Here is a 14839-nt window from a genome sequence, read left to right on the forward strand (position 1 = left end):
TTTGTTGATATGTAGGTATTTGTTGTATCATGATGTTTTGTTGATGCTAGAGGCCATCTAGGGCATATTTGTTGATGTATTTTCAGTCCAAAGATGGATTGCACTCTGTCCTATTTTGGTTATGTGCATCCTTACATGTTATAAAAATGAGAATTTCTGCATATTTGTGTATAAATGGTTTAGAGTCATATGAATATATATATATATGTTTTTCTTTAAAATTTCAATATTTTGTGTTTTTGGTTGCCCAATTCTTTTACCAGTTCAGTCAACAGTTTGGATCTGATAACATTGGTCTCAAAGATAGGACAAGATAGAGCGTTAGACACAGTTGAACAATTGAATAGGTTTAGCAGCCAGGGGTGACAGAAAGAGCAAAGGTGATTCAGAAAAGAGGCAGTTGTACAGGAGCAGGTTCATATACGTTGTACAAGCTTACCCATGTAGGCTTGCAAATCCATATAAACAGATCTGCGCAGTTCTATATACAGGTTTGTATAAACGTACAATTAGGTTGTACAGTATGTCATATAGTAAGTTTCGGGATGTTTTGCTGATCATGCAGCCGCCAGTTTTTAGCAGATTGTGAAGGTCTCCTTGTAAATTTTTCAAAGGAATGAAAAGTTGATTTGGTGTGTGTCTGAAACTGTTTATGCTTCCACTATTTAGTTTCCAGCTATTGTGTGATTGATTCTATGATCTGAAATTTCATTTCTAGTAAATTAAATTCAGCAATTTCCTGCTTAATTGATTTCATAAGGGCATCAGTCATCTACGCTTGGAATTTTTACAATCGAAACAAATAATGATGATAAGTGAATTTCTATATCTATGGTCAAAGGGTCAACATGCATAGACCATCATCAAAAAGCCCTATAAATGAAGAGCAGTTTCTAGATGTATTTCTAAGAGAACTTTGATCATAAGAGACGATAAATGTTTTTTAATGGAAAACAATTTCATTACTTTTAAATATGCGCTGGGGCAAGCAACCAAATAATTGAGCTCAACCTTTTTCTCTTTGGCCACTTAATATATTGTAGATAAAAACATAAGCAAAGTGCAGATTCTGGCATGCTCTAAACTATTAATGGACTGGGAAAACAACAAATATCAAATGAAGAACATTACTCACAGTGCAATTATGAACAGGATTTTGCAAGTAAGGAGAGTTTTCATAAATTTCCTCTCATTATTATAGAGGATTAATGTTCAAGCTGATCATCTTTCTAAAGAAGTATTTATCTTTGCATGAAGAGACTCTTGAAACAAGAATTCATTGAAGATTAATTTGTTTTGGAATTTATTTGATCCTTTTACAATATTCAAATCTAGTCTAGTAAGAAGATAGACTCTTTGGGTCTAAATTTGCATGGAAATCTAGAGCAATGATATGTAAAGGCTTTCTATGTTTCTGATGTAAAGATGTTTAATAGCAAGCCAAATAAGGCTATGGAAGACTGTAATAAGCAGGCATAGGATAAGATAGGCAGATCAACAATATCCCTTTTTGTGAGTTGAAAGGAAAATATATGTATATTTTGATTTCAAACTCTGAAATATCAGATATAATGATTTTTTCCCTAGAAAATAAAAGAGAAGATACAAGGAATTTTGGGGAGGAACACATACTATTTTTTCAAATTGGTAAAAATAATAGATAAATGCAACTACTATAATAGGCATTCCCATGAAACATATCGATGATCACAAGCACACCAAGAAAAAGAAAAAGAAAAAGTAATTATTATTTGCATCATCGATCTATTCTCTGACTTCCTTCTGTTGTTTGGACAGATTTATATGTTATAACATTATACTTCGTTGAATATTAGAATTATGTACAAAACATGCATTGACATAACATTTTCATGTCCACATAAACTCTGTCAGTTATATTACTAACATCATATAAAGCCTTTCTCTTCCAAGTAAGCAATTACTTGTTCTCCCATATCTTTTGGCGTTGGACAAATTCCATTGATTAGTTGCATGACCATCTGCAGACACCACTCCATCAGCTCTAACAAAAGATAACCTCAAGTGACTAATATTTTAACAATCCCAACAAAAAAGAAAACTTACAATATATTACAATGAAAACTTATATATAACGCTCACTTCAAGACTTCAACTTTTGAAAATTGAAATAGCAATCATGGCCAGGAATTAATATTACCTTATCACAGTAAAATCAATGATGCATCTGGTAGACAGAAGCAACATGGTACACCTAACGGACCATCCAATGCAAAGGTGGAATAATTCCAGTAATACAAGACAATGCATTTAATGAATGCATTCAAGTAATATGGAAAGTTCCCCAATTGACCATGTCATGACACTAATGGGGGTAGGTTACAGCACTCTTAACTATATAAGTATTACAACAGCAGGTTCATCACACCTTGGGATCTTTTGTAGACAGTCAGTCAATAGTTGAGAGTTGATGAGGAGAGTTGACAAAGAGGTCAACTGAACATTCAACTGGTCAAACACGTCAACCATGGTTATCAACGAGCGTGCCGTTCCATGCAAAAATCAAGGAGTTCAGTGCATACCCTAGCCAATTAAAGTTGACCATGACTTCGTCACTTCGTTACACTTTAGGGCCCTATGTAGATGGTCTCATGGATCAATCTACCATGGAAGTTTTTGTGTTTTATGTGTTTCTATGTATGTTGAGCTATGCTCACTTGTGCTTAAGCATTGTAACAGTGCCTTTCGAGTCTGGACACCACCTCTTTTTGGAATTTATGACTCCTTGATCTTTTAATTCATGGTTCCCCAACATGGTATCAGAGCTATTGGTTTGAGAAGTAGCCTCTTGCCTACAAGTCTTTTGGAGGCTATCACTTGCACGTGCTCCTATTGAGTCGGAACTCTCTAGTAGATTGACTCAGGGTTTCAACTTGAAAATTGAATCAAGGTTTAAATACGTAGATCAAGATCATGTGTTCCAAGCAAGAACGTGTGGTTCTGAAAGACCACAATTATGGAATGTGGGCACAAGATATGGTAGCACTATTAAAGAATAAAGCATTTTCGCAGTTTGCAAAGTCTGCAGTTCCATAATAGGGGATGGTTAGCAAAAGTTTGTAATTGAGAGGAAGAAGGTCACGGTTGTGGGAATTATAACAACCTAAATCTCCAAAGAGATTCTCATAAAGTAGGATTGATTGTCCAAATCAGGTCTAGAGGAAGTTGAAGACTCTATTAGATAAGACAGACAAAAGCTAGCTTATGCAAATTTGATTCTGTTGATCCTCTCTCCTTTGACAGAATTGAAGATTACTTGGCTTATGTGAAGGAGATACAGTTGAAATTGGGTGAATGTGGAACAAGTTTTCAAAGAAAGATTGTCAGCACTTTGAACTGATGTTGATGAATCTGAAGACATTCTATGATGTATTTTGTTCGACATTATATGCTAGTTAGGTTTCTAGAAAAGAAGATAGTAAGATTATTCCTTTGATTCTTTCTATGGTTTGCTAATTAAGGCACAAGAAAAATTGCTTGATGTCGGAAACTTGAAGTTAAGCAATGAGCCCATTTACTTAAGTGAAAAAGTCAACAAAACTACAAAGAAAGAGGTCAAGCAAGCAATCATGAGAAAGAATGGTATTGCATCGACTAGACTATTAATAGCAAGCATGACAATCAGACATCAACAAAGAAAGGTAAGAAGAAGATGACCTGCCAATATTGCAAGAAATCAGGACATATGGAGAAGGTTTGTTTAAAGCCAAGACGCTTGAAGGAGATATGTCAACCAGACAGACGACCAACTTGCAGCACTGAATTTCAAAAGGTAAGGCAAAAAAATATGTGTTCTATGTCAGTACTTCTCCTGACTTTCATGCTCACACTTTAAAAAGAAAGTGGATAGTCGGTTGTACCCCTCATATGGCTAAGGATGATTTTCTTTTTTCTTCATTAAATAAAACTATAGAATAAGAAACCTTTGTTGTAAATGATTATGCTCTTACAGTTGTTCACTGTTAAGTGAATGTCAAAATGGTGTGATCACCAATGAGTGTCATGTACCAACTTTCAGTGCTAATTTGTTGTTTGCGCCCCAACTAACCCAAACTGGCAAGAAAGTTGAATTTTGACTATATGGGTTTATTGCGAAAGTTATGAACTATAAATTTGTTTGCTGTTGTGAGTGTATTCTCCACCCTAAGGACAGATTGTATTTCCCAAGAAAGATCCAAGGCCAACTGCATTCATAGCAAAGGCCAGTGACTAGAGCAAAATTTGACATGAAAGACACAAGGATCTCAATTTCCAAAGTAAGAAAGTGATGGTAAAACAAAATATGGTTATTGGACTACCTAGGTTTGTTTCCCCAGTGATGTGTGCGAAGGACGTCTGCTTCAAAAGCATCACTAGGCTGCATTTGAAACAGGGAAGGGTTGGAGAGCAAAGACTCAACCGGTACTTGTCCATAGTGACCTATGTACCCTTAACAAACCATCACTAGCAAGGTATGATTTGACTTTGACAGATGATTTTTCCACATATACTTGGCTATATTTCTTGAAAAATAAGGATCATGTCTTTGAAAAATAAAACAAATTTAGGGTACTAGCTAAAAAAGCAATACAACCAACCTATAATATGTTTAAGATCAAACAATGGAAAAGAATATGTGGTTAAGGCATTTGAAATCTACTTGTCATAGAATGGTATCTCTTGGCAAAGATTTGTACCTTACACACCTCATCAAAATGGCAATGCTAAAAGGAAGAATCGAACCTTGACAAGCCTTGAATAACTCCAACATGAAAAAAATTATTAACGTGAGCTATAAATAAATGCATTGAGATTAAACCTTTAATTTCATCGTCCAAGAGGTTTGATAATTGTTCCTATTCACCTATGACTCTTCATATTTGTCCAAAATAAAAATATTTACAAGACACCATAATCCCTATGATTAGGAATCTAACATTTCCTACCTTAATCCAAATTGGTGTTTGCGAGTCCAAGCATCATTTTGAACATTTCAAACTTTTCTCTTATAAGCACTTTGGTGAAGATGTATGCAATTTGCTCCCCTGTGGAACTATGTATCAAATGAATGCTCTTGGCCTTTACATGAGGACAAATGAGATGGTACTTTATGTTGATGTGCTTTGTTCAATCATGGAATTTAGGATTATTGGCTAACTTGATTGCAAAAGTGTTGTCAAACAAAAATGTAGTATTCACCTATTTCTCCTACAAATCCTCTAGGATATCCATGAGCCACACAATCTCTTTCATTGCCTATGAAGCAACCACATACTCTACCTTTATAGTGGAATCCGTCAGAATGGACATTTACGTAATCTCCAAGAGAGGGTTGTTGATCCAATACTCATGAGGTATCCTAAATTAGACACTCCACTCTCCTTATCTTCATCAAAGTGTGAATCTGTAAATGGTCTAAATTCCTCCACATTAGAGTATTTGAGCCCAAAGTCTTGAGTTCCCTTCAAGTACATTAGAACTATCTTTACAGCACACCAATGTCCTTCACAAGTTTTTTGCACAAACCTAGAAAGGATCCCAACAGAAAATGAAATATCCAGTCTAGTATTGGTAAGGTAGATGAGACTCCTATTGATGTTTGTAGCTTGGGTAGGTATTTCTTCCAGGCCTAAGTCTAGTAATGTGGAAGTGGCCTAACAGACCCTTAACCTTAGCAATTGTTTTAGTGATTAAAGTAATTTTTTTAATAACATAAAGTGAATTAATCTAATGAAATGCAACGGTGTTTTCATCAGTGAATTAGATGAATCTCAATCGTCAACCACTTTGGAGATTAGATTTATGGATTTAGTGAATGACTCAAACTTCTAAAAGGAAGGTTGGCTAAATTAGAAAACATCTAGCTATGTCAAAAAGACCCATCCACCGCCATAGGCAAACCGCGGGGTTGAGGAGAAAAGGTGTGAAAATTTGGAAGACCCAAATTTCTACTGCAACAACTGATTAACTATCTTCTATTTGTTAATTTACTTAACAAATTATTTACTGCATCTTACAGCAAATACCAAAACTAATACACTGTAGCCTTCACCAATTAAATTTAATGCGGAAGCAAGAAACTGAGCAAGGAAGAAATACACAACACATGACACAGTTATTTTTGGACAAATGTCCCTAGAAAAACCCAATGCGGGAAAACCGATGCAGCAGCTGAGGGTTTGTATTATTAAGCAGTAGTTTTCTGAATACAATCTTTGGATGCCTTATTGGCTATCCAATACAGAGAATCTGACTGGCAAAAGATTAGTGAGAAATATCTCACACTATCACTGGCGATCCAACACTAATCTAGGCCCTGGATGGCTCGCCCCACACTGTCTCTGCGCAGCTACTGCGTCAGCCTCTTTGGGGATCTGCGTCATCTCTTCCCGGATCTCCTACTATCTCGAGCTTCGTTCCTCTGTCTCTCTGGTCTCACACCCCGGCTTCTGGCTCAGGAACTCGACTTCCCAGTTGAATTTTGGACTCTCACTGAAGCTATGTCCTGCCTCTGGGCTTACGTTGCCCAGCGTGGCCTCTGTGCTGCCTCTTCTAGATCTCTCTCTGCCTCCTCTGCGATGTATTCCCAGATCAGGAAACTCTCCAACCGGAACTATCCCTACCCCTCACTGCAAGAAATCACTTTGACTTCTCTCTAGCAACTAATGCACTACTCTCTCTGAGAATTCAATCTCTTGATCTCTCTCCGATGTGTTTTCCAAATGCCCATCGAAGTCCTTATAATCCTCTAGTTGAGTAATCAACGGCCCAGATTAGATTCTAATCAATGGCTCAGATCATTTGGACTCGATCTTCGTCTTCTTCTAGAAGTTTCACCCTCAGTTTGATTAATACCCTTTAATTATTTTAATTTTCTAAGTTTAGACTTAGGCACCCATTAAAAATAATTAATTATTTTAATAAAACTGTCTCCGGTTAGAATTTCCTAAAACAATTTATGGGTATTGTGGAATACATGTGTCCTAGCCTCCCTGCAAATTTTGAGGCTTAGAGCACATCCGATGCTACCAGAAATCAACACTCCCTCTTAGCGAGGAATATGCTTTAATAATGCAACCTGTTGAAGCATTACCCTTCTCTGTAACATCTCCCTCTGTGATGCTGAGGTTTGACATCGCTGCCCACCAATTATTGCGCAAATGTTGCATCTGTATTGTTGTAGACCCTGCCACTGCCAACACTGCATCTATACTGCAACCCTCATAAGTTATGCATCTGTGTTGTTGCTGGCATTGCCTGTGTTGCTGCTGGCACTGGCACTGCCAACACTGCAACCTTCTCCAACTGCTGCTGCTATTGCACGAACAACAGAAAAGCATCCAAAATTACTGAACAAGTGTTCAGCATGATGCATTTGTTGTTGGATTTTTGGCTGCTGCTAGTCTCTGCAATGACCCTCTGAAGCCTCTGCGTTTTTGCTAACTCTGCACTATGACAACTGCACTGTTGCCAACTGTGCTCTACGCTGCTCAGTCTCTGGCACTCCTAGCCACTACAATTGTCACTCTGACACTCCTCTACATCAACTAATCCTGGTCCATCCTGCTACTTTTGATATGGGCTCCTGTAGCAAGGTATTGATCCAAGAGGTGGACTCCTCAAGGATCTTGCCCATCAGCAGTTCATTCGAACTACAGTACTAGATCACCCCACCTCTCCCCTGAAGGTCTCTGAGTAACCATGGCAAACTCCTCCTCCTCCTCGATCTTTGCGGATGCAACCTTTGGATCATGCTTCTTGTCTTTGTCCTTCTTCTTGAGAGGACACTATGTAGCGTAGTGACCGAATTCACCACATTGAAAACTCTTGATCTTCGAGACGTCCTTATTCTGCCTCTGTTGCTCCTGCTACCCCTTGGATGCAAGAGCTGCATTCTCTTCCCCCTCCTTGGGCTTCGTCCCATCGTTGTTGCTGCTATCAAGTTTGCACTTGACTAAGTCTCTCCTCATTTCTTCCTACTGAAGAGCGACCCACATTCCTTCCCAATCCGACAATCTCTCTCTGCCCAGGATACTCTAGACAAACACTTGCCATTCTTCTAAGACTAAATTCAGGGCCAGCCTCACCATCTCACTCTTGTACTTCTTGAGTGGATATGGATCTGTGGGTACAGCTACTGCACTGTCAACAAAGGTTTTGAGATCGTGCTCATCCAGAAGGCATGAGATCCTTGGCTTCCAGATCACATAGTTGGATGCACCCTCCAACCGATCCTGATCTCTTAACCCACTAGCTGCCATCTGTGCCAACGAAATGTCGAACTGCCTCCTCTCTCCTCTGTGCAGCACTAGGCTAGCCTACGCATTCCCTGCTGGAGTTAGTAGATCTGCTCCTCTCTGCTACTGCTTAGCAATAGAGAAATCAAATTCTTTGGTTAGGAATTCTCTGAGGAAGAAATTCCCTCAACAGTGTCTCCTTCTTCCTTCTGATGCTTTTCTACCCTAGCAACTGCTGCAGAAAAACTACGTCTCACCAGAAAACAACTTTGAGCTTATGCTTCTGCGCTGCTCCCTTTGACATTGGCAAACTTCGATCTACAAATCTCTCTTTGTCTACTCACTCGGAGAGAGATTTTCCATGAAAATTTTGCCTTCCTAGCCTGGACTACGCAATCCCTCTAGGATTCGATTTACTGCCTAAGCAGCACTCAACTTCCCTCCTTCTCTTCAACGTTGGTTTCTTCTGGCTCTGCTCTCTTGCTTCACTTGCGCTCTGATACCATGTGAAAATTTAGAGGACCCAAATTTGTATTGCAGCAACTGATTAATTATCTTGTATTTGTTAATTTACTGAATAAATTATTTACTGCATCCTACAACAAATACCAAAACTAATACACTGCAACCTTCACCAATTAAATTAAATGTTGAAACAAGAAACTAAACAGGAAAAAATACACAACACATGACACCGTTATTTTTGGACAAATGACCCCAGAAAAACCCAATGCGGGAAATCCGGTGCAGTAGCTAAGGGTTTGTATTATTAAGCAGTAGTTTTCTGAATACAATCTTTGGATGCCTTGCTGGCTATCCAATACAGAGAATCTAGATGGTAGAAGATTAGTGAGAAATACCTCACACTATCACTAGCGATCCGACATTGATCCAAGCCTTGGATGGTTGGCCCCACGCTGGCTCTACACAGCTACTATGTCAGCCTCTCTGGGGATCTGCATCACCTCTTCCCAGATCTCCTATTGTCTGGAGCTTCGTTCCTCTGTCTCTCCGATCTCACACCCTGACTTCTAGCTCAGGAACTTGACTTCCCAACTAAATTTCGGACTCTCTTTGAAGCTCTGTGTTGCCTCTGCGTAAATATATGCTGCCCAGTGTGGCCTCTGCACTGCCTCTTCTGGATCTCTCTGCCTCCTCTGTAATGTATTCCCGGATCAGGAAACTCTCCAACCAGAACTATCCCTGCCCCTCACTACAAGAAATCACTTCGATCTTCTCTCTAGCAACTGTTGTGTTGCCCTCTCTGAGAAATTCGATCTCTTGATCTCTCTCTGATGTGTTTTCCAAATGCCCATCGAAGTCCTTATAATCCTCCAGTTGAGTAATCAACAGCCCAGATTAGATTCTAATCAATGGCTCAAATCATTTGGACTCGATCTCCATCTTCTTCTAGAAGTTTCACCCTCAGTTTGATTAATACCCTTTAATTATTTTAATTTCCTAAGTTTAGACTTAGGCACCCATTAAAAATAATTCATTATTTTAATAAAACTGTCTCCGGGTGGAATTTCCCAAAACAATTTTTGGGTATTGTGGAATACATGTGTCCTAGCCTCCCTTCAAATTTTGAGGCTTAGAGCACATCCAATGCTACCAAAATCAACAAAAGGAACCGCGAAGAGCTAGACAAGCCATGGGTGCAAGGTCGTTAGTAGCACAAGAGTAATGCAAAGTCATACATAGTCATATAAGTTCTATGATAGTTGTAAGAGCACAAGCAATGTGCAAAACAACAACACAACCATATTTGACAACTGATACAAAGGACGGTGCCAATGCAGCCAACAATATTGGTGGTCAAAGGTAGAGAGGGAGACAATATCAACGAAGGGTTTAGTAGCAAAAAAATATTTCATGGGTTTTTCAAAGGACTGACGCACAAATCCACAAGAACGATCCTAGCGGATTATAAACCAACATTTTTTATTCCTAAGGGTGCTAGAAGGACTTAGCATAAGGCAAAGTATTAGATTTAGAAATGGCGGCATCTAGTCCCATATTTGAGCACCGGTTGGATGGAGCATTAAATTTCCTACCTTAGAAGGAAAGGGTTGCCTTGTTGTTGAAGCGGAATGACCTTTAGGAGATTTTAGATAAGGAGATCCAATTGTCAATTGGTCCAACACAGTTGGCAACCCACAAAATGGACATTGGAGCTCAATAAGTCATCATGGATGTTATGAAGGATCTCCAGATTCCTCACATGGCAGAAAAGAAGACAATCGAGGAGATATTCAAGGATCTAGTGGTCCTATTCCAGAGTGACAACAATGAACATGAACAGGAAGATGATCTTGAAAACAAAGCTTAGATCCATCTAGATGTCAAGGTCAAATAATGTTACCAATTACTTCATGATGACCACCCAAACACAGGATCAACTTACAGCCATTGGGAAGAAAGTTGAGGATGTAGAGCTTGTGAATGTAGCAGTGAATGGTTTTCCCAAGTCATGGGAATCATTTGTCAAGGAAAATTGCAAAGGAAGAGATTGAGGAGGAGTCTAAAGCTAGCAAGGAGGGAGATGGAAAGGATAACCTAGCACTAGTTAGCATGGCCAAGAAGGAAAGGGAATGATTCCAAAGGTAACAATGAGGGGACAATCTCTCAGCCAGGAAGAAAGAGTTGAGCAAGCTCAAGCGCTTCATCTGTTGCATGACTGTGCATTATGCATCACAATGTCTAGAGAAGAAGGGTAAGGGGAAGTCACAACAGACAGCAATCAGCAAAGATGTTGCTTGATCAGTTAGTAGTAAAGTTCGATAATGAGTTCTCATTTATCGCCTTTCTATCTACCAGCACCATCACAAGGAGTGCTTGGTATTTGGATAGTGGTGCATCACATCACATGACAAAGGCATGGGAGCTATTTAACAGTCTAACTGAGAGTGACTCGAATTTGTCTGTGTTGAAATATGCAACTAGGTTCGGTCTTCATAATAGCATATGTAATCGCGATTTTATGTATTTAATGAAAAAAGAAATATAAATTTATTATTTGTATTCTTGAGGCATGGGTTTCATGCTCAAGGGAAATTTATTTTTAGGTCAAGCACCCATTGAGTGCTTCTAGGTTTTGTAAGTCAATTGAGTCATTGTGTTAAAGTTGGCAACTAGAGCGAAATTCCACCTTGGGATAGCTCATATGATGGAGATGATTATTGCATTCGATTCCTGAGGTCCAAGTTTGATATAAAGATCATCTCATTCGGACAAGTAGAAGTGTGATTTTGAATTTATTCTCTCACATGTACAAATTGTTAAGGTCAGCCTTAGCTTAATGCAGGCTCAAGGAGCCCAATAGATGTGTCTCTTCACCCACATCAAAGTGTATAAATAGAAGAGACCTCTCTCCTCATTTGGAAATCACTCACTTCATCATTCTTCTCTCTCTACTATAGATGGGTTTGTATAGCATGAGAATCTTCTCTCTCTCTCTCTCTCTCTCTCTCTCTCTCTCTCACATGTGCCACTAGGAGAACTGTTTTTCTGGGCTGAAACAGGACGAAAATTTTACACTGTTGACCTATGTTGACCACTGTTGTTTTAACTGAGTTTGATTGCATTTTTTGGGGCTGAATTTCGCTCTCTTGAGGCTGCATTAATTGGCACAAAAATCGAGGTGTTTGGGACTGTTTGACCAGCGTTGACTTCAAGGTTGTTTGATTGCAGGGTTGACAGCTATTTGACTGAATTTGCCTAGCATTTGTGGCATTGTTTTGGGTTGACTTTGACTCTTGATGGAGGCCGAATTAATCTGCCTTTGACCGAGCTTCAAAGGAGATGACTTGCTGTTGATTTGACCAGCGTTGACTTTCTGGTTAGGGCTGAAGTTTGACTGCAGGATTTGACAGGGCTGATTTGACTTTGTATTGGGCTAATCTATTTGACTTTTGTACTCTCTCTGTGCTGAATTATTGAATAATAATAAGAAGATTTGATCAAAGGGTTTTCCCCACATTGGGGTTTTTCCCTGGCATCCACCAAATCTAGTGTCCTCTTGTCTTGGCTTGTCTTCTGCATATGTTTTTATGTTCTATCTGCATATACTGTCAATGTGATTAATGGTTAATGTGATTTCTATTGGAAATTATTGGAAATTGTCATTGGGTTGCTAAAGGAACATTGAAGTAAATTGTGCTAAGCATAGAACATACTATTGTTAACTAAAATTAACACATTGTCATGTATTGAAGACCCATTTGGGCATGTTACATATTGTAAAGAAAATTTTATTGAGTCAAAATAGAGTCAAAAGACCCTCCAAGGCCTTGTCATGGCACATAGATCAAGTCAACCTACATGAAGGGAAGAGTCGGCCTCAAGATAGCAATTCATACCCCTCACAAGCCTATAAATAAGAAGGAATTCGACCACATTTGTACACTCACTTAAGCAAGTTCGATCTCCTCAAGATAGAAGTTGGAAAAGGGCGAAGAAGAAGATCAAGATCGAAGATTTTGGGCCTCTCTCCCTCTCTCTCTCTCATTACGGTTTCTACAGTTTATGTGCTAGACGAAATTCTGAAGTTGCATCGTAGTTGTGAAGCTGCAAGGTCGAAGCTGTTAAGTTGCATCGTAGTTGTGAAGCTGCAAGGTCGAAGCTGTTAAGTTGCCTCTAGATCAAAGTTGTGAAATTGTTAGGTCGAAGATGCTTAAGTTGCATCAAGGTCGACACTGTGAAGCTGCTAGGTCGAAGTTGCGGAAATTGTTGTTGGGGTTGAAGTTACTAGAGAAGTTGTCGGAAGGCCAAAGTTTGTTGCTAGAAGTTGTGTAAGGAAAGCTCATCAAGAAGGAAGGATGATTTGTCTAGAAGGGTCTTGTTCAAGGGTCATAGGTCTTGGAATTTGTCAATTGAAGTTCTATAAGAAGAGAAGGATTATGGGTGGGTTTTCCTCACAGTTAGAGAGGTTTTGGCCCTGGCTGATCACCTATATCTTGAGTCCTATTATCTCATTTTTCTTTATGATTTGGTAGTTGTTTGATGATAGAGAACACTAATAATAATAAGGAAAGAAGACGTTAATCAAGTAAAGTAAAAATACATCATAAGTAATTATCAAAGTAAGAGAAATCACCTACACTTGTTGACCCCCCTAGATTTCTCAACATGGTATCAAAGCTAAGGTGACTACATCAAGGAAGGGCACAGCGAAGGAGGATACTCTAGGGCTGAAGTATAAAGAGCTCATCTTGAAAACATCAAGAGCATCAATCATCAAGAAGGACTAACCCTCTCATCATATTGAAAGAGAACAATTAAGAGCATCAAAGAAGATCTCAAAACCCTAGCTCATCCAACGAAGGGTTCCACACTTGAAGTGTTTTTGGGAAACTCACACTTTCTACAATCATTATAACAAGGAAGGAAGAGCAAAGAACTTTTGGGTCTGTTTTTTCTAGGCTATATTCTCCACACATACGAATTATTAAGACATCCTTATGCAGCAGCAAATATCGAATTGCAGCGACCATCAAGGATCAAGTTTTGTGCAAAGAAAGGTCTCCTTTGCAAGATGAAATAACTAGAAAAAGAAGTAAAGTCAAGAGAAGTAGAAAGAAGGAAAATTTTTCCATCTTCTAGCCACACATGCGAACTAGGGTTATTGCAGAAATGGCTAAAATTACATAACTGCTACAAAAAGCCAAAATTCTAAAGAAGGGCCGAAATTTGAGGTTGTGAAACAATTTTAACTAGTGTTGTCTTGGAGGAAGAAAAGCAGGAAAAATTGTTGTCATCATCATCAAGGAATCAATGTGATCTTCCTTTGAGCCAAGGATCACTTTTGAAGAAAGACATTTTCACCAAGAAGACATCTTCTATTATTTACATTATCATCAAAATCAAGAAGGCATCAAGTTGAAGATTTCATCATCTAGGAGTATCTTCACTTGACAAGTAAGTATTTTTCTATCTATATTTGAATATGTCAAAATGCCTTGATATTGCAAGGAGACGAACAAATAGGTTGGGTCGTCAAACTTTCTTGCATGGAAGAATAGGATAGATTTGATCCTCATAGAAAATGAAGTCGTTGGTCATGTTAAGGGTTTAATTGTCGAACCGCCGAAAGAAGAAGCTCAAGCTCTACAAGATGAAGATATCAAAAGAAGAAGGAATAGCCTCATACTTTATGAGGATGTTAGAATAAGAGACCAACTCCAAGAGTTTGGAGAAATAATGTCTTACAAGGAAATGACTACCATAGTACTCAATGCACTACCACAGGAATGGGACAACTTCACAGCAAGCATCTATGGGAAGAAGGAAGCTACTCCATTCAATGAACTATGGTCATTGTGCAAAATCAAAGAAACAAGGTTGAAGGAAAAAACGATGTAGGATCAAGCGAGCAAGCTCAAGCATTTGTTGCCATGGCTAGAAAAAAAGGGAAGCTTGGGAAGCTTGGTCCTCAGAAAAAGAAGAAGAACATGTCGAAGGTTCAATGCTATGGTTGTCATGAATATGGGCACTACAAGAGAGATTGTCCAAAGCTCAAGAAGGAAAACAACAAAAGAGGAAGGGAAGAAGCCCATATCACTGAAGAAGTGGAAGAAGCTGAA

The 14839-nt window shown here is 38.8% G+C and overlaps 1 protein-coding gene across 1 annotated transcript in view; it reads right to left on the reverse strand.

Annotated features, from left to right (window-relative positions):
* Positions 1 to 1723: 1723 nt before the first annotated feature.
* LOC149262348 (adenylyl-sulfate kinase 3-like) overlaps positions 1724 to 14839 on the reverse strand; it is a 153955-nt gene continuing 140839 nt past the window's right edge. Inside the window, exon 7 of the mRNA XM_089424135.1 lies at positions 1724 to 2000. Within this exon, the coding sequence (XP_089280261.1) occupies positions 1908 to 2000 (93 nt within the window). The 3' untranslated portion in view covers positions 1724 to 1907. The remainder of the gene's footprint in view (positions 2001 to 14839) is intronic.

The sequence above is a fragment of the Pinus tabuliformis genome, chromosome 6 (assembly GCF_031772625.1).
Source record: "Pinus tabuliformis cultivar Carrire ecotype Pingquan chromosome 6, CPIR1, whole genome shotgun sequence".
NCBI classification, from domain to species: Eukaryota; Viridiplantae; Streptophyta; class Pinopsida; order Pinales; family Pinaceae; genus Pinus; species Pinus tabuliformis.